Source organism: Pan paniscus, chromosome 2, assembly GCF_029289425.2.
Source record: "Pan paniscus chromosome 2, NHGRI_mPanPan1-v2.0_pri, whole genome shotgun sequence".
Classification (NCBI taxonomy): Eukaryota; Metazoa; Chordata; class Mammalia; order Primates; family Hominidae; genus Pan; species Pan paniscus.
Genome location: NC_085926.1, coordinates 50,165,311 through 50,187,898, shown reverse-complemented (window position 1 = coordinate 50,187,898; position 22,588 = coordinate 50,165,311). Strand labels below are relative to the sequence as shown.

At 56.6% G+C, this 22,588-nt stretch overlaps 2 protein-coding genes across 4 annotated transcripts in view; both read right to left on the bottom strand.

Moving 5' to 3' along the window:
* Positions 1 to 3,725: 3,725 nt before the first annotated feature.
* GNAT1 (G protein subunit alpha transducin 1) lies at positions 3,726 to 14,372 on the bottom strand. 2 transcript variants are annotated; one of them, XM_055109976.2, is made up of 9 exons: positions 13,171 to 14,372; positions 11,826 to 11,868; positions 11,595 to 11,736; positions 11,337 to 11,494; positions 11,126 to 11,254; positions 10,786 to 10,915; positions 10,353 to 10,506; positions 10,051 to 10,242; positions 3,726 to 9,739 (listed from the first exon to the last, which is right to left on the bottom strand). In XM_055109976.2, exons 1-8 carry the CDS (start codon positions 13,274 to 13,276, stop codon positions 10,052 to 10,054), a joined length of 1,053 nt encoding a protein of 350 aa, XP_054965951.1. In that variant the 5' UTR covers positions 13,277 to 14,372; the 3' UTR covers positions 3,726 to 9,739; position 10,051. The 2 variants fall into 2 exon arrangements, with proteins under 2 accessions (XP_054965951.1, XP_057157751.1); XM_057301768.2 differs by lacking the exon at positions 13,171 to 14,372 and having other exon boundaries at positions 3,726 to 8,605; positions 11,826 to 12,746.
* Positions 14,373 to 15,920: 1,548 nt separating this feature from the next.
* Positions 15,921 to 22,588, bottom strand: part of SEMA3F (semaphorin 3F) — a 33,791-nt gene continuing 27,123 nt past the window's right edge. For both annotated transcript variants that reach the window (XM_003818834.5, XM_008972234.3), the window contains 11 exons: positions 22,233 to 22,372; positions 21,998 to 22,112; positions 21,761 to 21,830; positions 21,436 to 21,580; positions 20,180 to 20,402; positions 19,463 to 19,551; positions 19,287 to 19,328; positions 18,948 to 19,105; positions 18,646 to 18,713; positions 18,248 to 18,381; positions 15,921 to 17,290 (listed from right to left, as the gene is read on the bottom strand). In XM_003818834.5, coding sequence (XP_003818882.1) covers positions 16,880 to 17,290; positions 18,248 to 18,381; positions 18,646 to 18,713; positions 18,948 to 19,105; positions 19,287 to 19,328; positions 19,463 to 19,551; positions 20,180 to 20,402; positions 21,436 to 21,580; positions 21,761 to 21,830; positions 21,998 to 22,112; positions 22,233 to 22,372 — 1,595 coding nt within the window. In that variant the 3' untranslated portion in view covers positions 15,921 to 16,879. The remainder of the gene's footprint in view (positions 17,291 to 18,247; positions 18,382 to 18,645; positions 18,714 to 18,947; positions 19,106 to 19,286; positions 19,329 to 19,462; positions 19,552 to 20,179; positions 20,403 to 21,435; positions 21,581 to 21,760; positions 21,831 to 21,997; positions 22,113 to 22,232; positions 22,373 to 22,588) is intronic.

Genomic DNA, 22,588 nt, shown 5'->3' with positions numbered 1-22,588 from the left:
GTGTCACATTAACCCCTGAAATGCTTTGCCCACACCCCCCAAAGCCAGAAGGGGAGCTTCAGCCAAGAGGACTGGCAATGCATAGCCTCAGTGAGGGATGCTTGAATGGGGGACTTTCAGGCGACACTCAGGCAACAAAATACCTCTTCTACCTGCCTCCCCCTTCCCAACCAGGGGTGGGGTGGGGGCGAGGGTGGGAGGGCTTCTTATATCAATTCTGTCTCCACCCCAGATATTCAGAGGAGGCTGAGGCTGGAACACAGAGGGCAGGGGCAGTGAGGTCAGGCAAGGAGTAAGGCTTGGCTTGCTTGAGCCTCACCTGGGGCCCCCCGACCATGACCCCCGTCCTTATTTAGAAGGTGTAGGAGACAGCTGTCAGCCTGTCCACAAGAAGGGGGCTGGGACTTGGTGTCCTGGGGACAGACAGTGGTTTTAGGATGGCCCCGTTCTTGGCTGGGGGCTCCTTATCCCACCCCTGCCTGCTTTCCACACAGGCCCTTGGTGCTCAGAGACGGGTGGTGGGTGTTAAGGTCCCAGGTTCCACCAGTAGGAAGCTGAGGGAGATGCTGACCTTCGGGGTGAAGTGGGGGGGTTCTCAGAACAGCTGTGCCCCTTGCTTCTCAGTCACTGGCTCTGATCCGATTAATCTCATGGCCTCTGCTGTTCCTATTCAAGCTGGTCTTCTCTGTGTCATGCCTGCCCCACTTCCCAGTGCGGGGGGGAATGCCCTGAGAGGACATACCCGACCCTCCCCTGCCCTGGGCTGGGAGTCAGGACTCCAGGATTCTCTCCTGCTGACTCACAGAACCACCACAGCCAAGCCCTGGCGTACCTTGGTTTCCCTCTGTGACATGGAAATGGCTGTCTTTTCTCCTGAGGGGAATGAGTGGAGGGGAAGCTGTGAGACCGGGCAGGGGACTCAGCTCTGGCTGGCAGGGCTAGAGAGAAAGGCATTGGGATGGTGGCAACCCCTGAAAACCTCAAGCCACTCGAACTTCTGCCTTGCTGGTGGCTGGAAAATGGGAAAGGGCTGCCTTTCACTCCTGGTCTGGGGCTGATATCATCCTTAGATCAGAGCTCACTTTGACTCCCACCCTCCAAATGGGCATGGTTCTGCCATGGGACAGCCATATAGAAGAGGCGCTGACGAGGGTCTCAGGCCTGCCTCCCACCCCTCAACCTCCCACTTGCAGACACCGTGGATGCTCACAGGAGCTATCTGCAAAGGGCTGGTGGCTCCCACTGGCAGTTCTTGAGGGGCCAGGGCTGGCTCAAGGTCACCTGGGATGTGGGTGTTGGGGTCCTCAATCTAGACTGGAGGAAGCAGGGGCTGACTGGGCTGGGCTGCTGTGGGAGGTCCAGAGGAGGGTATGATGTGGGGTCCCTGGGTCAGACCAGTTGTGGCCAGGCTGGGGGAGGGGCTGACTGTTTGTTGTTGCTAGGCCTGGGCCCCAGCCAGGGCAAACACAGCTCGGAGGCCTTTCCCACCACCTGCTGAATCTCCCAGCCCAGCCTGTGGTGACCGGACAGCTGGACAGCTAGGATGTGGCTCTGAGAGCTGCCGGTCGCCTTCTTCCAGAGGCTAGAGGGAATGTCCATCCAAGCAACCACAGAGTTGCAGGCGGCCCCTTGGGATGGAGGATGGGGGAAGCTTTATCCCAAGCTTCAGCCCAGCCTCCGCCTCCACTGCCCCATCTCTGAAAACTTAAACCCAGGCCTGAAAGACTGCCAGACCCATGCAGCAGAGCTCAGGGCTCCAGGACCGCTCAGATCCTCCTTCCAGGGCCCCAATAGCCCTTGGCTCTCCTTCTTCCTTTCTAGTCATGAACTCTCAGCCTCTAGCTAGGCTGCCTCTTCTCACCATGCCACCACCTCTGCTAACATGCTATCCACACAGTGCCCCAAGACCATCTCCAACAGCAATGCCCCATCTTCGCCTCCAACCTAGCCCTTCCAGAGCCCAGTATCTGTGTCCCCTGACTCCTCAGACCCCCTGCAGCTCCTGCCCCCACACCTGGCTGGCCTCCCTCATATCCCCCCACCTGCTCCCAGCAAGCCTCTTCACCTCCCCCGGGTGCACGCTGCACACGTTCCTGCTGTTCGCAGAACTTGCTAGCTTTCATGCTCCTGTGCCTCTGCCCTCGTGCTTCCCAGGGCTGAAGGTTCCCTACCCTGTTCCACCTCCTTGGCAGACTCCTACTTGTCCTTCATCACCCTCATAGAGCACCTCTGAGAACCCTGCCTGAGTCACTGTGAAGAGCCAGCTAGTCCGACACTTACTGCTCTTGCTGCTCTTGTCACCCCACCCACACAGCCCCAGCCCTAGTGTCTCCAAGCGCTGTCTCCAGGTGGTCTAGATGGGAAAATGCCTGCGAGGTTGGAGGGCGCAAATCAAGGAGAACCTGATGGCAAAGCAGCCCACAGACTTGCTCTGCGAAGGGGAAGAAAGGCACAAGCAAGGGTCAGGAGGGGAAGGGCACTGTGGATGGAGAAAGGAGCTCGGCCAGAGGGAAAGGAGCCTGGACGTTGGGCTAGCCCTGGTGGGCGGAGGGTTGCGTGCAGGGCAGCACGCTCCTTCTGGGCTCATGATCAGGGGTTTGAAATCCTCAGGAGAAGGTGGTTCTCACCCCCACACCTCAGGGTCTATTACCACACCCTAGCTGCTGACTATGCCCTGCTGTTTGGTGCCTGGGAGGCTCCTCTTTGGGCATGAACAGGGCTTTAGTATCACAACACAGTGTAGAAGTATGGAGGGGACCCATAGGCAACCCTCTTATCCAGCCCTTCCCCGGCCTGGGCCCCCAGAGCTGGTGACCTCGTGGCTAAGGCCTGGCCCCCACAGCCCTGACATGCCTGCTGTCTCTCTCCTGAGATCTGGCCCCCAGCTTCTCTGGCCACTGAAGCAGCTTAATGAACTCTGGTCACATGGACTATGCTACTGCCTGAGGGGAGGGCCCAAACCCCTAGTGGCCACCCGGCCAGGCCCTGACGTCAGTGGCATTAACCATCCACCAGTCTTGTCTAATCTCTGGTCGGTGGCCGGGCCAGGTTAGTCCCGCCAGAGCCAGAGCTGAAGGCTGTGGGGGCCCTCAGGGGCACCTTGAGGTTGTAGGCCAGGCAGGGATGGTGGTGGCTAGAGGTGACCACAGTAAATGCACCCCACCTACAAGACTGGGGTGTGGCCACTGTGCTGACTCTGGGCCAGTGCTCTCTGATCCTCTGCCCTGGACTGTGAATCAGGCATCAGGCACCCATTGATCCTGCTCCTTAGGGTGTAATTACACTGGTATGGTGAGCAGGGCTAAGCAGGTTTCAGGCTGGGAGACTCAGGGCCCCTCCACACTTGCTGGCCATGGACAGGGCAGTTTGAGGCCAGGCAGCGTCCCCAACTCACAGGATCCAGGAGTACCAACCCTGAATCCCAGACCCCGGGGTCAGAAGCATATGTGGGGCGGGACCCCCTGGAGGGCAGGGTCCAGCCCCTGCATGTTGCTGGGGCTCTTCTGTCCCTTGCCCAGGAATGCCGGGGAGCGCCTTACCTTTCTGCCAAGACAAGGTGGCTATGCAGAAGACCCCACTAAGTCACCTCTCCTGACAGCTTCCTCCCTCTCAAGCCTAACACTTCCAGCTCCTCAGGGCCTCCTATCCCATGTCCACTACCTCCTTCTGTCACTACCCGCATCCCACCTCACTCTAGCAAACTGTTTGGGGAGCAGGTCCTTAGTAGAGATGAACAGCCCTGGCTCAGCCAGGCCAACAGCACCCAGCAGGGGTCTTGCACCACTGGCTAGATCGCCCCCATGCCCAGGCTTCTGAGCAGCACCAATATCACTGCCCACATGTGCACTGGACTCCCAACCCCATCCAGTGTTCTTCCTGTGCTCAGGCCTGGGTGCCCTCATGCTCCCCTTTCCAGCCTCCGACAGGCTCACAGCTCCCCACCACCTGGACATTGAGGATGATGCCTACACTTAGCTTTCTGCCCAGCACTGAGTATCAGTCGGCCTCCTGGACATCTCCCCCAAGCACTACAGGTCCTGCAAATTCAGCCCATCCAACACCCCTCCACAATACTGGCTTAGTGGGGGCATTGCCTGTGCTTGGTCAACCGCTCAGACCCCAACCCCTGTCACTGAGCCCCTTGCCTTGTAGCCCTTGGTTTTGTCAGATAACGGAGACATAACCTATGCCTCATGGGGACCCGAGCCACACTCCTCTCCTCCTCCACACTCACACTGGTTCCAGGAAAAATATGTGCCCCTATATACATGTTTTAATGAAAAATATATATATATATTTTTTTCTTTCTTTCTTTTTTCTTTTCTTTTTTTTTTTTTTTTTTTGAGACAGAGTCTTGTTCTGTCGCCCAGGCTGGAGTGCAGTGGCACGATCTTGGCTCACTGCAAGCTCCACCTCCCGGGTTCACGCCATTCTCCTGCCTCAGCCTCCCGAGTAGCTGGGACCACAGGCACCCGCCACCACGCCCGGCTAATTTTTTGTATTTTTAGTAGAGACGGGGTTTCACTGTGTTAGCCAGGATGGTCTTGATCTCCTGACCTCGTGATCCACCCGCCTTGGCCTCCCAAAGTGCTGGGATTACAGGCGTGAGCCACCGCACCTGGCCAAAAATATATATGTATATTTTAGACAGTCTCCCTCTGTCGCCCAGGCTGGAGTGCAGTGGCACAATCTCACTGCAACCTCTGCCTCCTGGCTCCAGCAATTCTCCTGCCTCAGCCTCCCTAGTAGCTGGGACTACAGGCATGTGCCACCACGCCTAGCTAATTTTTGTGTTTTCAGTAGAGATGGTGTTTCACTATGTTGGCCAGGCTGGTCTCGAGACCTCAGGTGATTCTTCCCCCCTGCCTCCCAAAATGCTGGGATTACAGCCATGAGCCACCACGTCCAGCCTTAATGAAAACTTTTAATAATTATTTTTTCAAGAAGCAGATTTTGAAAATGGTATTGGTTATTTTTGTCTCCATTAAACCCAGGAAAATAGAATTATAAGAAATTCTGGCCGGGCACAGTGGCTCACACCTGCAATCTCAGCACTTTGGGAGGTGAGGCGGGCAGATCACCTGAGGTCGGGAGTTCAAGACTAGCCTGACTAACATGAAAAAAACCGGTCTCTACTAAAACTACAAAATTAGCCGGGCGTGGTGGTGTATGCCTGTAATCCCAGCTACTCAGGAGGCTGAGGCAGGAGAATCGCTTGAACCCAGGAGGCAGAAGTTGCCGTGCGCCAAGATCACGCCATTGCACTCCAGCCTGGCCAACAAGAGTGAAACTCCATCTCAAAAAAAAAAAAAAATTCTGTTTAAGTTATAAATAAAATATTTAAGCTTAAAATAATGTGAGTTTTAACATACCTACTTTTACAAGTTTTTCAACTATTTAATGTTCTGGAAAAAAATTAACCATTAAAAATACATAAAATGAGTTTAAAAGGCAACCCACGGAGTGGGAAAAAAATTTGCAAATCCTATCTCTGATAAGGAATTATTCTCCAGAATATATAGAGAACTTCTAAGACTCAACAACAACATTAAAATAACTCAATTCAAAAATGGGCAAAGGACTTGGACAGGCATTTCTCCAGAGAAGATATACAGATGGCCAATAAGCACAGGAAAAGATTCTCAACATCACTAAGCAGTAGGAAAATGCAAATCAAAACTACCAAGAGATACTACTATTAAAAAAGAAAAATAGGTCAGGTGCGGTGGCTCATGCCTGTAATCCCAGCACTTTGGGAGACCGAGGCGGGCGGATCACTTGAGGTCGGGAGTTTGAGACCAGCCTGACCAACATGGAGAAACCCCGTCTCTACCAAAAATACAAAATTAGCCAGATGTGGTGGCGCATTCCTGTAATCCCAGCTACTTGGGAGGCTGAGGCAGGGGAATGGCTTGAACCCAGGAGGTGGAGGTTGCAGTGAGCTGAGATCACACCATTGCACTACAGCCTGGGCAACAAGAATGAAACTCCGTCTCAAAAAAAAAAAAAAAAAAAAAAAAAATTAGCCGGGCATGCTGGCATGCAGCTGTAGTCCCAGCTATTCGGGAGGCTGAGACAGGAGAATTGCTTGAACCCAGGAGGCAGAGGTTGCAGAGCCGAGATTGTGCCACTGCACTCCAGCCTGGGCGACAGAGCGAGACCCCATCTCAAACAAAACAAAACCCAGAAAATAACAAGAGTTCACAAATATGTAGAGGAAGGGGGACCACCTGTGCACTGTTGGTGGGAATGTAAAATGGTACAGCTGCTGTGGAAAACTGTTCCTCAAAATATTAAAAGTAGGCTGAGCACAGTGGTTCACGCCTGTAATCCCAGCACTTCGGGAGGTTGAGGTGGGCAGATCACTTCAGGTCGGGAATTCAAGACCAGCCTGGCCAACATGGTGAAACCCCATCTCTACTAAAAATACAAAAATTAGCCAGGCATGGTGGTGGGTACCTATACTCCCAGCTTCTTGGGAGACTGAGGCAGGAGAATCACTTGAACCCGGGAGGCAGAGATTGCAGCGAGCTGAGATCGTGCCACTGCACTCCAGCCTGGGCGACCGAGTGAGACTTCATTTCAAAAAAAAGGGGTCAGGTGCAGTGGCTCACGCCTGTAATCCCAGCACTTTGGGAGACCAAGGCAGGCAGATCACCTGAGGTTGGGAGTTCGAGACCAGCCTGACCAACATGGTGAAACCCCGTCTCTACTAAAAATACAAAATTAGCCGGGTGTGGTGGCACATGCCTGTAATCCTAGCTACTTGGGAGGCTGAGGCAGAATCACTTGAACACGGAAGGAGGAGGTTGCAGTGAGCCGAGATCATGCCATTGCCACTCCAGCCTGGGCAACAAGAGCAAAACTCTGTCTCAAAATAAATAAATAAATAAATAAAATAAAATAAAAATAGATTCACCATATGAGGCCGGTTGCAGTGGCTCACGCCTGTAATCCCAGCACTCTGGGAGGCCGAGGCGGGCAGATCACCTGAGATCAAGAGATAGATCGAGACCATCCTGGACAACATGGTGAAACCCCGTCTCTACTAAAAACACAAAAATTAGTTGGGCGTGGTGGCGTGTGCTTGTAGTCCCAGCTACTCAGGAGACTGAGGCAGGATAATTGCTTGAACCTGGGAGGCGGAGGTTGCAGGGAGCCGAGATTGTGCCGCTGCACTCCAGGCTGGCGACAGAGAGAGACTCTGTCTCAAAAAAAAAAAAAAAAAAAAAAAAAAAAAGATTCACCATATGATTTGCCAGTTCCATTTCTGGGTATACACCCAAAATAATAAAAAACAGAGGCTGGGAGAGAGATTTGTACACCCATGTTCATAGCAGCATTATTCACAATAGCCAAAAGGCAGATGTAACCATTCATCAATAGATGAATAAATAAACAAAGTGTGGAATATATACAATGGAATATTATTCAACCTTAAAAAGGAAGGAGATTCTGCCATATGCTACACATGAATAAACCTTGAAGACATGATGCTAAGTGAAATAAGCCAGTTGCAAAAAGACAAAGACTCCATGGACCCACACATCTGAGGCACTTAGAGCAGTCACATTCATAGAGACGGAAAGTAGAATGGTGGATGCCAGGAGCCGGGGGAAGGCAGGAATGGGGGGTTATTTTTTCATGGGTACAGAGTTTCAGTTTTACAAGAGGAAAGGAGTTCTGGAGATGAACAGTTGCGGTGGTTGTACAACATTATGAATGTACTTAACACCACCAAACTATACACCGGCAAGTGGCTGAGATAGTAAACTTTATGATACATGTATTTTTAAAACTGGCAAAAAATCCCTACAAACATATAGCAACAAATAGTTTTCCCTTTGCTTCAAGCCCCAATATATCTTAGCATGCCTCTGTTTGATCCTCTGTTGGATTTTGATATTTCATTCATTGTGGGGTTTTGCATTCATTTGATTTTTAAAAATATTATCCTAATATTATTTACCTTAGTTACTAAATTTTTTGGCATCGCCTTAAATTTTGCACCCAAGGTGAGTGTGCCTCACTTCCCTCACCCTAATCCCAGCCCTGCAATTATGTTCCTGCCTCGAGGGCTTCCAAGACTCTCCATCACCTTCTGAGAAAGCCCAGGCCCTCCGACTGGCTTTGGGCACCTGTCCACGTCTCTCCTCCCCTGCTCTTGCTCCACTGAACTCCTGTGGCCATAAGCCCATGTTTCTGGGGCTGGTAGACACTACTGTCCCTGCCAGAATGAGCCTCCACCTCAAAACTCCCTCTTGATCCAAGACTGTCCCAGTGAATATTTTCCACAGCTCCTCTCTCCTCAACCCCCGTGAAAAGCCATGAGTTGGTCCCATACCCCCAAGAGTGCCCCACCTTGTCAGGCCAGGTACTTCTTCCTGGGAGGGGCCATCTTCCCACTTCATGCCCAACCCAGCACTGGGCACTTAATAAATGCCCATGACTTGTGATAATTAAGTCCTCCACCAAGAAAGGACAGCTAGGGCCTGATGCAAAGGTTTATTGCTGAGTCTGTGCGTCTAGCTGAGGGGAGTGCAAATTGTGCCCCGGCCTTGCCAGACGGAAGCTCCTTGTCCCCGACTGCAGCACAGGCCCTGGCCTGTGGACATAAGCAAAGATTTGGTGCTGGATGAGGAAGGAGGGAGCAGGGATGTGGGGACATGGGCCTTTGTCCCTGATAGTTCAGCCATGGCTCTCAGCTTCCCCTGCCAGGGAACCCTGAATGGAAGGGGCAAGAGAAGCTGCTGGTAGGGACAAGAGGGTCACCCAGGTTTGCTTGTAACCCCACCTGAGGTAGACCCCTTTGGGCACAGCCAGGGCCTTTGTCCTATCCTGAATCCTCTGGGCTGATCCAAGGGAGCTGGACTCTGTCCCCAGCCACCCCTCAGGACAGCCCAGCTATTGGCTATAGCTGGTGTCAACAGTACCCTCCCTTAACCCCTTAATACACCATCCTGTTGTCCAACCAGCCCAGGGTACTGTGTGTGGGTGGGGAAGTGGTGTGTGGATCTGCTGTCCAAGGACACAGGGAGCAGATCCTGCTGGAGAAGGCTGGAGGTTGCTCTGAGCCTAGTATTTGGGGAAGGGTCCTGCTGTGTCTCACTCTGGCACCCAAGGGCCCCCAGGTCTGCCCCCTCCCCACTAATTTATTTATGTGGGGGCCACACAGGCCAGAGCTAGCTTGGACTTTGGACCCTTTGGAGGCTGCTGGGAGGGACAGTCACTGGCTCTGGGTAGACAGGTGTCAAACTTGTCACATGGAGGTGGCAGGGTGAGCAGCTGGCCTGTGTGTGGGAGGGATATTCCCTGTCCTTGATGAAATACTGGGAGGGAGGGCTGTTTGCTGAGCCCAGGCCCACCAGGTGAGTCGTGGGCCCGCAGGGGCAGGAGAGCTGCGGGAGATTGGTCAGTTGGGCACTGCTGAGTCACCGTGAGCTTCAGCTGCCCCAAGTCCTGCCCGTTCCTAGCTGGGGCTGGCTGCTGTGAGTCCTAGAGGCCAGTGCAGCCAGGCGGTGAAGGGCAGGGCTTGGGGTTGGGGGCATGAGGCGCTGGGATACTGTGGGAGGTATGGGGGAGGGTCCGCGCCTCAAGGCTAGCAGGGCTCAGAGCTTTGGTGAGGTGGCAGGTTGGGGCCAGGGAGTCCCAGGGGGCTGATAGGGTCCTGGGGGTTGGGGCTGCAAGGCAGCTAGGGCTATCAGGTCTCAGGGTGACTGACACGCATGAATTCAGGCACCTGTGAAAAGGAAACCCAGTCAGCATCCCTGAGACCCAAAATAAATGGGTTTAGGCATTGTGTGTGGTGGGGCGGCCCTGGAAGCTGTGACACCTGAGGTCTTGGGGCGGGGCCAAAAGAAATTCAATGGGTGGGACTTGTGGGGTGGGGCGGGGCCTCTGTCGGTGGGGTGGAGCCTGAGGAGCTGGGGTGGGGCCTGGAGGCAGTAGGCTCCAGGATTTGGGGGTGAGGCTCCAGGGCCGTGGTGTGGGGTGGGGAGCTGAACGGGGCTGGGGTATTGAGGCAAGGGCCTGGAGAGAGCAGCGACCTACCTCAGAAGAGGCCACAGTCTTTGAGGTTCTCCTTGATGATGATGTCGGTGACAGCGTCGAAGACAAATTTGACGTTCTGCGTGTCGGTGGCGCACGTCATGTGGGAATAGATCTCCTTCACGTCGCGCCGCATGTTGAGCTCGAGGAACTGCACCTTGATGTAGTTGCCGGCGTCCTCGTAGGTGTTGGGTCCTGCGGGGGCGGGAGCTCTCACTCGGCTCAGCCCTTCCTTCCCCGTGCGGGGGGTGCGCGCCGCGATCGTGGGGCGGGGGCGCCGCCTGGCGGCCATGCGGACTTCTCACCATCGTAGTCCGGGAAACAGATGCTGAGGTGCGCCTTCTTGATCTTCTCGAAGAAGACGTCCTTCTTGTTAAGGAAGAGCACGATGGACGTCGTGGCGAAGTAGCGGTGGTTGCAGATGCTGTTGAACAGGTGCAGGCTCTCGTGCATGCGGTTCTGAGGAGGGCAGCAGCTGTTGGGCACCCGGGGTCGCGTCCGACCCGCAGCACCTGCTCTTTGGGCTCCCGGGCACGCGGGGCTTCCCGCTCAGCTGGCTCTCAGAGGGCTCCCCGCACTGCCCCAGATGGGCCTGCTGAACGCCTCCCGGCCTCCTCAGGCCGCCCGGGACAGGCATCCCCTCCCGTGCCCTCCCCCAGCCCAGCGCGCGGTCTCCGCCTCCAGGGGCCAGCAGCTCCTTCTCGCCCCCCTGGAACACAGGCCCTGCCTGGCACGCACCACTTCGTCGTCCTCCACTAGCACCATGTCGTAGGCGCTCAGCGCCGCGATGAAGATGATGCAGGTCACGCCCTCGAAGCAGTGGATCCACTTCTTGCGCTCCGAGCGCTGCCCGCCCACATCGAACATCCTGCGGGGCCGCGGGGGCCTGAACCTGCGCCCCGGGCCCCACAGGCAACATCCCCTCGCCCTGTGCTGGTCGGGGAGCTCTCGGCCGGGACTACCACCCTTTCTGCTGGCGGGGTATCAGGGAAGGGGCAGGGTCTATCGCAGGGATGGGGTCCCCGGGGCAGGACGGGGCCTGGGGCAGTGACCTCCTGGGCTAGCGTATGGGTCGTACCGGAAGTTGAGATCCTTGAAGGAGAACTGCGTTTCGATGATGCCAGTGGTCTTGACTCGCGAGCGCAGCACGTCCTGCTCGGTGGGCACGTAGCCCGGGGTTACCAGGCGCTCCAGGTCGGAGAGGTAGCTGCGCGAGACCCGGCCGTAGGTGGGTGGGGAGGCGTGGAGGGCCCCCTGCGCCCCGCGCCCCGCGCTGCCCGCGCGCTCACTAGCCCGCCGAGTCGTTGAGCTGGTACTCCGAGGCGCGCTCAAAACAGGCCTGGATACCGGAGTCCTTCCACAGCCGCTGGATGATGTCCGACATCTCCTTGGGCATCGTGCCCTCCTCGATAGTGTCTGCCATGTGCATCAGCTTCCGGGCGTCGTCCTGGGGGGCAGGGTGAGAGTGGCTGGTGGCGGCCAGGGACTCGGGCCCAGCCGCGAGCCTCGAGTCCCCAGAGGCCCGCTCAGCCCGCCTCCTGGCACACCTGGCGTGCAGAGTCTCCGTACTGGATGTTGAGTGTGGTCATGGCGCGTACGATGGCCAGGATGGACTGCAACGTGTTGCCGTAGATGATGGCGATAAACTCGAGGCACTCTTCCAGCGAGTACCCGTCCTGGTGGATAATCCTGAGGCCGAGGAGAGCAGAATCAGCGCCTCGTGGGGAAGTGGGGAAGGACCCAGACCCAGGGGCCTCGGGACAGGCAGGGGCACTCACTTCATCTGCTTGACGATGGTGCTCTTCCCGGACTCACCCGCACCTGAAAGAGACGCGGCGCCTCAGAGCTGCGCTGACCAGCCTGCCCCCTCCCGCAAGGAGGCCAGGAGGACGGGGACCTCCCGAGTTGGCAGGGTGGACCTGCAGCGAAGAGGCCTGAGCGCCAGCCCCGACCCCGTAGCCACATCTACCCCCCCCATCCAAATTAAGTCCTGACATCCTGAAGTCACAAGGTTTGCAAATGCCAGGAAAGTGAAGAAAGGAAGCCAACGAGGGGAATCAACGACCTCAACTGTTCTGGGACAGGGGAGTCCCCAAGACCCCGGCACAGGCAGCCTTTATTATGCTGTGAGACTGCAATGAAGAAATCCCGGAGCGTCATCGCCACCTCGTGGGAGCCTCTGGTACCGCAAGCACTGGGTTGTTTGAGGCGGGTAAACCCCTTGCATTTCACCTGAAGGGGTGCAGGTGTCTCCAAGAGGCTCAGAGGGAATTAGCTCTTTTGGGTAGGAGGGAGGGCAGAGTTGACATCCTTTCTGAGCTTGCCCCTGCGAGGGCGTTGGGCACAGTTAATGAGATTTCCGGCTTAGCCTCTCTGCCTTGGGGGAAAGTGGGACTGGCTTGGTCCCTCACCCACCTCCAGCTGGTTGACTAGACCCTGGGGAGCTTGGGTGGAGCCCCTCTTGAAGCTGCTTTTTCCCCTTGAGAGGTCAGGCAGTGACCTTGAGGCAGGCCTGGATCAGCCCCATCTCTCCTCACTGCCCATGGTCCAGTGGACGCGGCTTTATCTACTCCCACTGGGCCTCAGTACCCGCCAGCCCCTCTGGCTGCTTTGTAGGTCTATCAGCCACAGCCCTCTGGCACCTGAGGGCCATCCTTTGTGGATCTGGGTGGTCCTAGAGGCTCCCCACTCCCAGGAGGACTATGGCCATCCCCTTCCCAAAGTAGCAGCCCAATAACGGGCTCCCAGTGAGGCTCCTGGCTTCTGAGCATTGCCTAGCAGGCGTATCAAACCAAAGGCTGCATGAAGCTTGCGGGAACCCAGCCACGGAAAAGTCGGCATCACACACCCGTGCAAGAGTGTGGTTGGCACGCACTTCTGGGGAGGGTGGGTCACCTGAGGCAGAGCCGTCTGGAGAGGGGCTTCGTGGGATGTCCAGCCTTGGGGGACTAGGACACCACCTGTCAGGCCTGGCCTTGCTTGGCCAGGGTTCCCACCCTGTGCCCTACTCTGTCACAGGCTCATACTGCTTCCCAGGGAACCCTTGCTTCACAGAAGGGCTGCCTGCCTGCCTCCAGACCAATGACCTGGTGGCAGTGGCCCCACCTGGGCCCACACCCCTACCCAGAAGCAGCAGCTTCACGGTTCGAGCATCCTTCTCAGCGTCCTCTTTCAGCTTCTTTTCCAGCTCCCTGGAGTGCTTCTCCTCAGCACTGGCCCCAGCCCCCATGGTCCCAGCAGCAGGCGAAGGGACAGAGTGAGCAGGTGGTTCTTCTGGATGGAGGGGATCCCCAGAACCTGGCCTCCCAGGCACCCTTCTGGCCCCACGAGGACCTGCAATCAACTGGCTCTCTACGGACCTGTGCAATCCCTGGTGGGGCTGCTTAGTGGGATTTGGGGGCTAGGGGTGTCCAAGAGCCAATCAGAGACAAGGACAGGTGAATCCAGCTCAGCCCCCCCAACCCTTCTAATCGGGCTGGCATAGCCCCAATCCCTCAACCGCTGACTCTGCACTCCTGCTGTCCTTCTGTCCCCGCAACCCTCCAGGAGAGGCCCTGGCACTGCCTAGGAGTGGGGAGACATGTTCAGTAGGGTCAGGGCTGAGAAAGGGGAAGGCAGAACCTTGAGCCCTGGGGGTGAGGACAATGGAGGTGGGGCTGGCAGTGAGAGGGCATAATTGGGAGAAACATGCCTGCTGCCTGCCCGGCACCAGGCTCAGCACCACTCCTTATCTTGTTGTAAGCTCACACTGGCCCTGGAGTATGGATGCCCATGTCATCAGCCTCATTTTACTGATGAGGAAGTAAAGGCTGAAAGGGTCACACAGTAGGAAGTGGTTAAGAAGGGCTGGTGACTCTGGACTGGGATTTTATGACCTGCAGGGAATCCAGAGAGAGGGAAACAGTGGGCATTGCATTCATCCCATATCACAGGCTGGAGCTGCCCCAAGGAGGTCCTCTGCTTCCAACGGACTGTGGTGGGCATGCATATCTGCTCTGTGTGCCTCGGTGTATGTGTCTTTTTTTTTTTTTTTTTCTGAGATGGAGTCTTGCTCTGTTGCTCAGGCTGGAGTGCAGTGGCGCAATCTGAGCTCACTGCAAGCTCCACCTCCCGGGTTCACGCCATTCTCCTGCCTCAGCCTCCTGAGTAGCTGGGACAACAGGTGCCCGCCACTACGTCGGGCTACTTTTTTTGTATTTTAGTAAAGACAGGGTTTCACCGTGTTAGCCAGGATGGTCTCAGTCTCCTGACCTCGTGATCTGCCCGCCTCGGCCTCCCAAAGTGCTGGGATTACAGGCATGAGCCACCGTGCCCGGCCTTTTTTTTTTTTTTTTTTTTTTTTGAGACAGAGTTTCACTCTGTTGCCAGGCTTGAGTGCTGTGACACGATCTTGGCTCACTGCAACCTTCAACTCCCTGGTTTAAGCTTCTCCCGCCTCAGCCTCCCAAGTAGCTGGGATTACGGGCATGTGCCACCATACCCAGCTAATTTTTTTTGTATTTTTAGTAGAGACGGGGTTTCACCATGTTGGCCGGGATGGTCTCGATCTCCTGACCTTGTGATCCACCCACCTCGGCCTCCCAAAGTGCTGGGATTCCAGGTGTGAGCCACCTCGCCCGGCCATGGGTGTGTCTTTTGCTGGCACCAAGCGAGCAATAACTTGACACGTTTGTGCATGAATACCTGTGTGTACATGTGTGCCTGCATGTTTATGCCTGAGTGCATGTGCTCTTATAGGAATCACGTGCCTATGCGCATGCTTATGTATGTGTGCACATGTATATACATGTGTATGCATGTGTGAATATGCTTTGTGTATTCTCTTCATGCACACATAGGCTTGTGTGTTTTGCAGTTTGTGTATGTTTGCATGTGTGCACTTGCTTATACGCAGGGGTGTAAACATGCCTGTTTGTACCTGCGCATATGTGTGCCTGTGCATGTCCATCTCTGCCTGTGTATGACTGTGTGTGTACATGCATGCTTGCAGGTGCCTGTGCCTATATGTACACTTGAATTTGGGCGCAACAAAGTCTCTAATCTGCAGAAGTGGCCAGGCTCTTCCAGAGAATGTTTTGCAGGCCTGTTGCCAGGTGAAGAAATTGCATCCCAGAGCAGGTGTAGTGTTCCCTGGGGTATGGAGGAATGGGGCTCACCTATCCTGCTCCTGCTCTGTCTGCTGTGGGTGCTCTGAGGCCTGCCTAAGATTATCTCCAGGGCCTGCCTGCCTCAGCTTAGGGGGTCTGGTGCTCTGTTCAGGTGCAGGGCTCACTGCCGGGCAGAAATTGTTCAAGTTGAGCTCCCAGGTTCTAGAGACTTCCCACCCTCAACTTCCATAGGAAAACCCAAATCTTGGGCTCTCAAAGGCTCCTCCAGGCACCCTGAGCCTCCTGGCTGGACTCTTCCCTGGAACCTGGCTGCCTTTCAGCACTCAACTCTGCCACAGACTCAAGAGACCACAAGGGGGTGCCGGGGCACCAGACACTGAGCACTAACGGCTGTCTCTAAATAGTATGCGTGGGAAGTGAATGCTGGCTCCTACCACAGGCTGGCAGCTTCTACACCCACCCTGTTGGATGATGGGGATCTGTCCAGGAGTGAGGCCGTTGCATTTCTGCCACTTTCAGCCTTCAGGCTCCACCCACCCTCCCTGACCCTGAGGAGTGAGTGGGCCCTGAGGGGTCTCTACAGCCCTTCGCACTACCCAAGTGTTTGGGGTGGTGCAGCAGCCCAGGTTTGTCAAACTAAATGTGGTTTCTACATGTTGGGTTTCTTTAAATGGAGCCAATCTACTCCCTTCCCAGCCCCCCACCTGGCTCCCCAGGCCCACCACATGTGGCTCTAAATCCCCTGACCAAGGAGAGAAGCCAAAGTCTAGTCCCAGAGCCAGTGTTTATTAGCAAGATGGAACCCAAAGGCGGCTGTGGCCTGGGCAGCAGAAGGCCACCAGGAGCCCCCACCCATCTACCCAACTGCCCCCCAGAGCTAATTACATCCACACCCATTGCTTGAAGTGGTGGACATAAGGGAGCCCTGGGGAGACTCTACCAGCCCCAGGCCTCTACCACGGACCCCCTCCCCTCAGAGCTGGGGCCTCCCGTCAGCCCTGCCTGGGCCTGGCCCCTCTGCTATGCTCCCAGCCTCTGAGTCAAAGTGGCACAGGGAAAGCTAAGGAGGTAGAGTGGGGTGGCCCTGCCCTGGCCAGGCGGGGAGGGGAGAAGGGGCTGAAGGGGCTGTCCCACCCAGGCAGGATGCCTCTTCTCCTATCCCCAATAAATAGAGAATAAATACCCAGGAAGGGGCTGGTCGTGGCTGAGTGCCCCCAACCCAGGCAGGGGCTGGCATCCTGTGATGGCCCCTTCTTCCCTTCTCTGTGTGCTCTTGATGCCACCCCAGTCTCCAAAGTGGTCCTCGCATCCATGTCTATGCCACAGCACAGGCTGACAACACACATCAGAAAAGGTGGACAGTCCATGCCCCATCCGAGTAGGGCTTGCTCCCTCCCTTTGTCCTGTAGATCTTGGCGGAGGCTGTCGAGCAGGTAGACTTCCAGCTGAGTCTGGGGACTGTGTGGTCCTGGCCTGGCCCCACCAACTGGCTGGGCCTGGTTAGGCAGGCTCTGTTTTCTGCCGTCTCTGACCAGCATGGGTCTAAGTTTTGGAGGATGCTGCCACTGAGGCAGGCTATATTCAACCCACCAATAAATACTGTCTTTGCAGGGGCAGGGTGTGTATAGAATATAGATATTTTATATATATATATATATATATATCTTTTATATTAAAAGGGACAAGGGCTAGGCTGGCCCATGGCAGGGCACAGGCAGCTGGCCTCATGTGTCCGGAGGGTGGTGCCGGCGGTTCCGGGGCTTTTTCTGGTCCTGGGGCTCAGGAGACCGGGGTGCCCCTGGAGCCTCCCTGGGGCTGGGGGGCACATGGCGCCAGTAACCCTGGCAGTACTGGTGGATGAGGCCCACTTCTGGCTGGGCCAGCAGCTGGGCTAACTCCTGGTAAGGAGGCGTTGGGGGGCCTGCGCCTGGGGGTGGCGGGGCGCTCACGGACAGTGGTGGGAAGAGGGCAGCATGGACGGCGTCCCGGCCCAGTACATGCAGCTGCACTCGTGTGACGACGTGCTTAAAGTTATTCTCAGTGGCTGTGCAGGAGTAGAGGCCACGATCGCTGAGCTGCAGTGCACGGAGCAACAAGCCCTGCTCTGTGCGCAGGAAGCGGTCCTCTGCACGAATCTGCAGGGGCAAGGAGAGGGGGTTCAGAGGCTCTGTGACCACCTTATGGCCCTAGCCAGCAACCAGATCAGACCACCTTTGTGGCCATTCCGTGTAGAGGCACCCATGTGGGATTTCCATATGCCAGAAAAACCACATGAAGTTTCTACATAATGAGAGATATTTGAATAAGGCATCTGTACAGATTTCCATTTCAGGAGTGATGACCATAAGGAGGTTCTGTACAATGAGGAAAATTTGAAGCACACACAGAATTTCCTTTTTTTTTTTTTTTTTTTTTTGAGACAAGGTCTGGCTCTGTCGCCTAGGCTAGAGTGCAGTTGAATGATCTCGGTTTACTGCAACCTCTGCCTCCCAGGCTCAAGCCATCCTCCCACCTTAGCCTCCCAAGTAGCTGGGACCACATGCATGACTATGCCCAGCTAATTTTTGTATTTTTGGTAGAGAGAGGGTTTCACCATGTTGCCCAGGCTGGTCTCGAACCCCTGACCTCAAGCAATTTGCCTGTCTTGGCTTCCCAAAGTGTTGGGGTTACAGGTGTGAGCCACCACGTCCAGCCAGAATTTCCATTTAATGAGAATATCCAATTGGGATAACCACATAGAATTTCCACATAAACAGGGACACCTGTAGGGCATTTTCATAAAATGAGGGCCCCATAGAATTTCCACATACTGGAGCTCACTCACATGATGTTTTTGTAGAAGGTACACCCCCAATGTGGTATGCATATGGAATTTTCATGTGAACAGGCATACCCAGAAACACTTTCCATAGAATGAGGCCAATCCCAGGGAGTTCCCACGTAACTGTTTTCACTCAAAGGATTTGCATGTAGGGAAGGGAGCTTGGAAGGGGTTTCACAGCATGAGAGTTGCTCCAGATCACTCCTCTACTACATTTCACCACTGCGCAAGGACTCACATCCACGGTGCAGCACCGGGCGCAGGAACTCACCTCTCGGCGCCGGTCACCAGGATCTCGCTGGAACAGCCACTTAACAGTGGCTTGGGGCGAGCGGGGCTGGCACTCAAGGAAGGCTGCGCTGCCGGCCACGCCATACTGCACAGACTCCACGGCATTCTTGTTGGCTTTAGAGTGAGAGGGGTTGAGCAAAAGCAGCATCACCTCCGGGCAGCCTGCTGACTGCTTCGGGGCAGGCACCGAGGGGCACCCACTCACCAATGTAGAGCTCTGTGTTGATGGGGCAACTAGGGACATCCCATCTCCATTAGCCCCCACCCTCCATTAGCCATCAGAGCACCCTTACAGTGGGGGCCCTGTGAGCAGCTTCGTGGGCTGCGTGGACTTCTGCAGTGTGAGCAGCACCCCACAGTGAGGCCCAGCATACTCACCATTGGAGTTGAACCCACGGCACTGCCTGATGGGGTTTCCGTGCCGGACGTCCTGCCGGCGGCTCCGCCTGGATGAGGATAGCCCCTGAAGGAGTGCTCCCAGGAAGCTTGCCCCCTGAGGTCCCTGTATCTCCCTGACTCCAGGGCAGGGCCCTTTTTCCCCAGGGCAGTGATGTCTTACCCATAAGACTCCCCTAGGGTAATATCACATGCACCCCGGGTAATATCACATGCACCCCCAATCCCCTAGGATAGGGCCCTGGGACTGGTTGCTAAAATTCTAGGTGTCTAGGGGTCCACACCTCTTGGAGGATGCTGTATAGCGGGAGCAGGCCTGGCCATCCCAGGCACAGTAAGGGTCCCGGGCAAGGCAGCAGTCAGCACAGGCAGCCCCATACGCCTGGCAGCGGTGCAGGCTCAGGTGTGTGACACCCACGGCTGACGCCACGTAGAGTTGTTGCTGGGGCAAAGGGTAGGGCCTTGTCAGTTCCTGTCCCATAGCCAGCCCCACCAACAGCCAGCTAGGCTGGGCTCCTCTCCCCTGTTCCATGCCTCAGTTTACCCATCCCTGTGCCAAGGGCATGACCCTGAGGGGATGCAGGCCCTGTCCCCAACCTTGGCTCACCTCGCCAAAGGCTTACCCTCTTAGAAGAGATGGTCATGGTCTTGACGGGTGCTGGATCCTAGAAAAAGATAAAGATCAGCTTGGGATGCCAGGGACCCCCTCCCTGCCCTGACCTAGAGGTCTCAGGTCAGAGGCTGGGGCTGGGGGGAGGGTAAAGGTGGGGAGGTCAGGACTGGGTGGTGTCACACCCACCTTGAAGACCTCCACCTCCTCCAGCATGAGCTCCTCCATCTCCTGGTCATCCTTGGGCAGCACAATGACCTTCTGCACTGTCCCGCGGTCTGGAACGGGCCGGGCAGGGCCTCAGTGGGGCTGGGGATGCTGGGGAAGGGGTACCAGCCTCAGCCCCTTCCCCCACCAGGGCCCAAACCCCCCTAGGGCATTGGAGCTGGAGCTTTGTGCCAAGGTGGAAGAGTTTCCCCAGGTCAAAGGGGACTGGCCCAGGACATAGGGGGTCATGGCCATGGTCTGCCCCCACCAACCCAGACCCTGATTTTGGGCCCTGCTGAGAACAGGACACTGGGGCATGCATTCTCCTGTGTTTGGGCTGCTGGAACTGTAGGGGGTGCACTGTGGCATGTGTGTGCACACACGAGCATGTGTATGGCCTCTGTATCCTAGAGGTGCCTACCATCTGTCTCCACCCCTTTCCTGCCATGCATACATAAGTCCCCAGATGCCCAGTGTCCCTGTTCTCCTGGGCCCCTGGGGATGGAAGTGGGAATGGGGTTTTCTCACCCCTAGCCTCTGTTATCCCATCAATAGGGAGAAGGCACCAAAGGATGAGGATGAAGAGGTGACTCTGATGAGCTTGCAGCAAGCCCTAGCAGGGCAAGCCCCAGCCCCAAGGATCTGCACCCCGCACCCGGTGGGCCCAGCGTGGGAGAGGCCGGGAGCAGCAGTGGGTACCTGTGCCCAGGAAAAGCACCTCATAGCGCCCGTCGGCTGCATCCACCTGGTCCACGGCAATAGTGGTGAGGCGGTAGGGAGCACCTGTGCGGACTACCAGGGGCCGCCGCTGCAGAGGGTACACGGCCTGGTACATGAGTGGGTGGCTGCGCATGAAGTTGATCACCTCATCAGGATAATCCTTGGTGGACTTCATAGATGGCGTGAAGGTTCCACCAGGGCACTGTGGACAGGTGGCGAGTGTCAGTCCCAGGCTGCCTGGGCAGGGCAGGCTGGAGCCATTAGCTTCAGAAGAGGCCGCTGCACTGTCTGTCCCCACCACCTCAACCTGCTCCTCTCCCCAAACCCGCTCTCCAAGTTTCTGCCCTGCACCTGACCTCTACAGGTCCTGCTCTGGCCAAGGTCCCACGTGGCCAAATGCCACAGCCACCTCCCTGGCCTCAGGTGCCATGACTTCGTGGCAGCATTTGGCCAAGCGGACCACTCCCTTCCATGTCCCCCTCCCCACCCCTGTCATCTCCTTCCTCTCTGGCTGTTCCTAGGGTCTCACCCGTCTCCCTCCTGCACAGCTGGACTACAGGCCCCGACGTCCTTGTCACACACCAGGCTCACTCTCCTCCTTCCTGAAGCTGTCCCCTGAGCCTGGGCTCAGCCTGCCCCCCGTCATGGCCAGCTTACCTCTGGCCCATCCTTCTGACTCCAGGTTACCTCTGGAGGGAAGCTTCCCCTGTCCCCCACTGAGACCAGCTTCTCCAGCCCAGTCCTGACCACAAGGAGTCAGAACTGCATTGGATCAGATCCGCTGCTCTCCTGCTTAGGCTCCCACATCAGCCGGTGTCACATCAAGATAAAGTGACATGCCTCTGTGACCTCTGAGACCCTGCCTGAGGCCTGGCCCTGCCCCTGCCCCTCCCCAGCTCTTTGACTCCTGTTCCTCAGCTGAGCCAACCTCCAGCCTGCCTCCAGCATCTGCAGGGAAGACGCTTCCCCCCAACCTTCAGCTCCCAAACAGCCCCACAGAGGACCCTCTGAGGAGCAGCCGACCACGCCCAACCCACCATCTTTGTCCCAGAATCCTGTCTGGGCTCCTCCACAGCTTGACACTGTGTGTGAAGGCCCGTCTGTGTGTGCATTACAGCTCACCGCCTCCACTGGCTGGGAGGGCCATGATGGTGGGGCCCGTGTTGCAAAGGGCCTGACCCAGAGGCCTCTTAGAAGAAGAGGAAGGGGAGAGGCAGGATGAGTGGGGTCCTTACCGTGCCCGGCCGTGGGTAGGGCATCTTCCCTGAGAAGGGCATCCACTGGTAGTTGGGCCCCTCTTTGTGGGCAAAGGGCCCGTTGAAGACCATGCGAATATCAGCCATGGAGTAGACACACACGGCAGAGCCTCGGAACACGGAGCTGTGGGCATGGCAGGCACTGCTGAGCAGGACAGACCCTCCACCTAGGGCCCCTCCCCAAACTGCCCCCTCCCCAAACTGCCCCCTCCCCACAGCTCGCCACCGGGCTGGGGTTCTCCACGAGTTACAATCCCCCAACGGGGCCACTCCCTGCCACTGCTGGCCCTGACCCCAGCCTCACCCAGAGGAGGTAAAGACAGCGTAAATGACAGGGTTCCTCACGTCCTGGGTCTGCTGGACAAACACGTCCTCTGGGGACAGAGGGAGAAGGTGTTGGAGGGTGCCATGGGTGGGAGCCCCTGGGCCCCACCCACTCCTGCACAGGGGAGGGGGCCCACCAAAGGCACCCTGACCGCCCATCCCGCCTCTATCCCTCTTGCTGTAGCCAGAGCACCCTGCCTGCCTGCTGGGCACTCACGGAGCTCATCAAAGTGAGTCTCAATGCCATCCTCGCCCGGGACAGAGCAGACGAGCCGCGCCTTCAGGAATGTGCTCCACTTGTTGACCAGGCAACAGTGACCACCGTCATCGTTCTGGGGGGTGGGGCAAGAGGCCGGGTCAGATCAGCTCTTGACCCCAAGCCCTGGCTGGAGCAGGGCTGATGAAGCCAGAACTGGTGGAAGGGGCAGCCTGGTGGCTCTGCCAATGCATACCAGGCAAATGCGCCCGATGCGGGCGTACACCGCGGGGCTCTGCGGCGCCTCTGCCGACCGCTCACGGAAGAAGAAGTAAAGCTTATCATCATTGCGCTCCGCGCTGTCAGGAATGAGCTCAGCATGGATGAACGACGGGTCTGCAGGTGGCAGGGGTCAGCTGGGTGAGCCCCTACTCTGATGGTGCCCCTGATGTTCTCCAACAGAATCCCCAGCCAGGTGCAAGAACACCCCCAACTCCTCTCCAGATAAGAAACTACCCCTGCCCCAGGTAGTCATAGGCTAAACATGTCCCCACTTCCCCCACATGTGCTTCTTTACGACCTCCTTGCCGCATCCCAGACACACGGCCACGG

What these genes read in the sequence shown, in the direction of transcription:
- GNAT1 (XM_055109976.2), bottom strand. Translation starts at nt 13,276, where the DNA reads ATGGGGGCTGGGGCCAGTGCTGAGGAGAAGCACTCCAGGGAGCTGGAA. An exon ending in CGTGAAGCTGCTGCTTCTGG is followed by an intron (nt 11,869 to 13,170) that starts GTAGGGGTGTGG and finishes CGTCTCTTTCAG; the next exon opens with GTGCGGGTGAGTCCGGGAAG. An exon ending in CTGTTTCCCGGACTACGATG is followed by an intron (nt 10,243 to 10,352) that starts GTGAGAAGTCCG and finishes CCGCCCCCGCAG; the next exon opens with GACCCAACACCTACGAGGAC.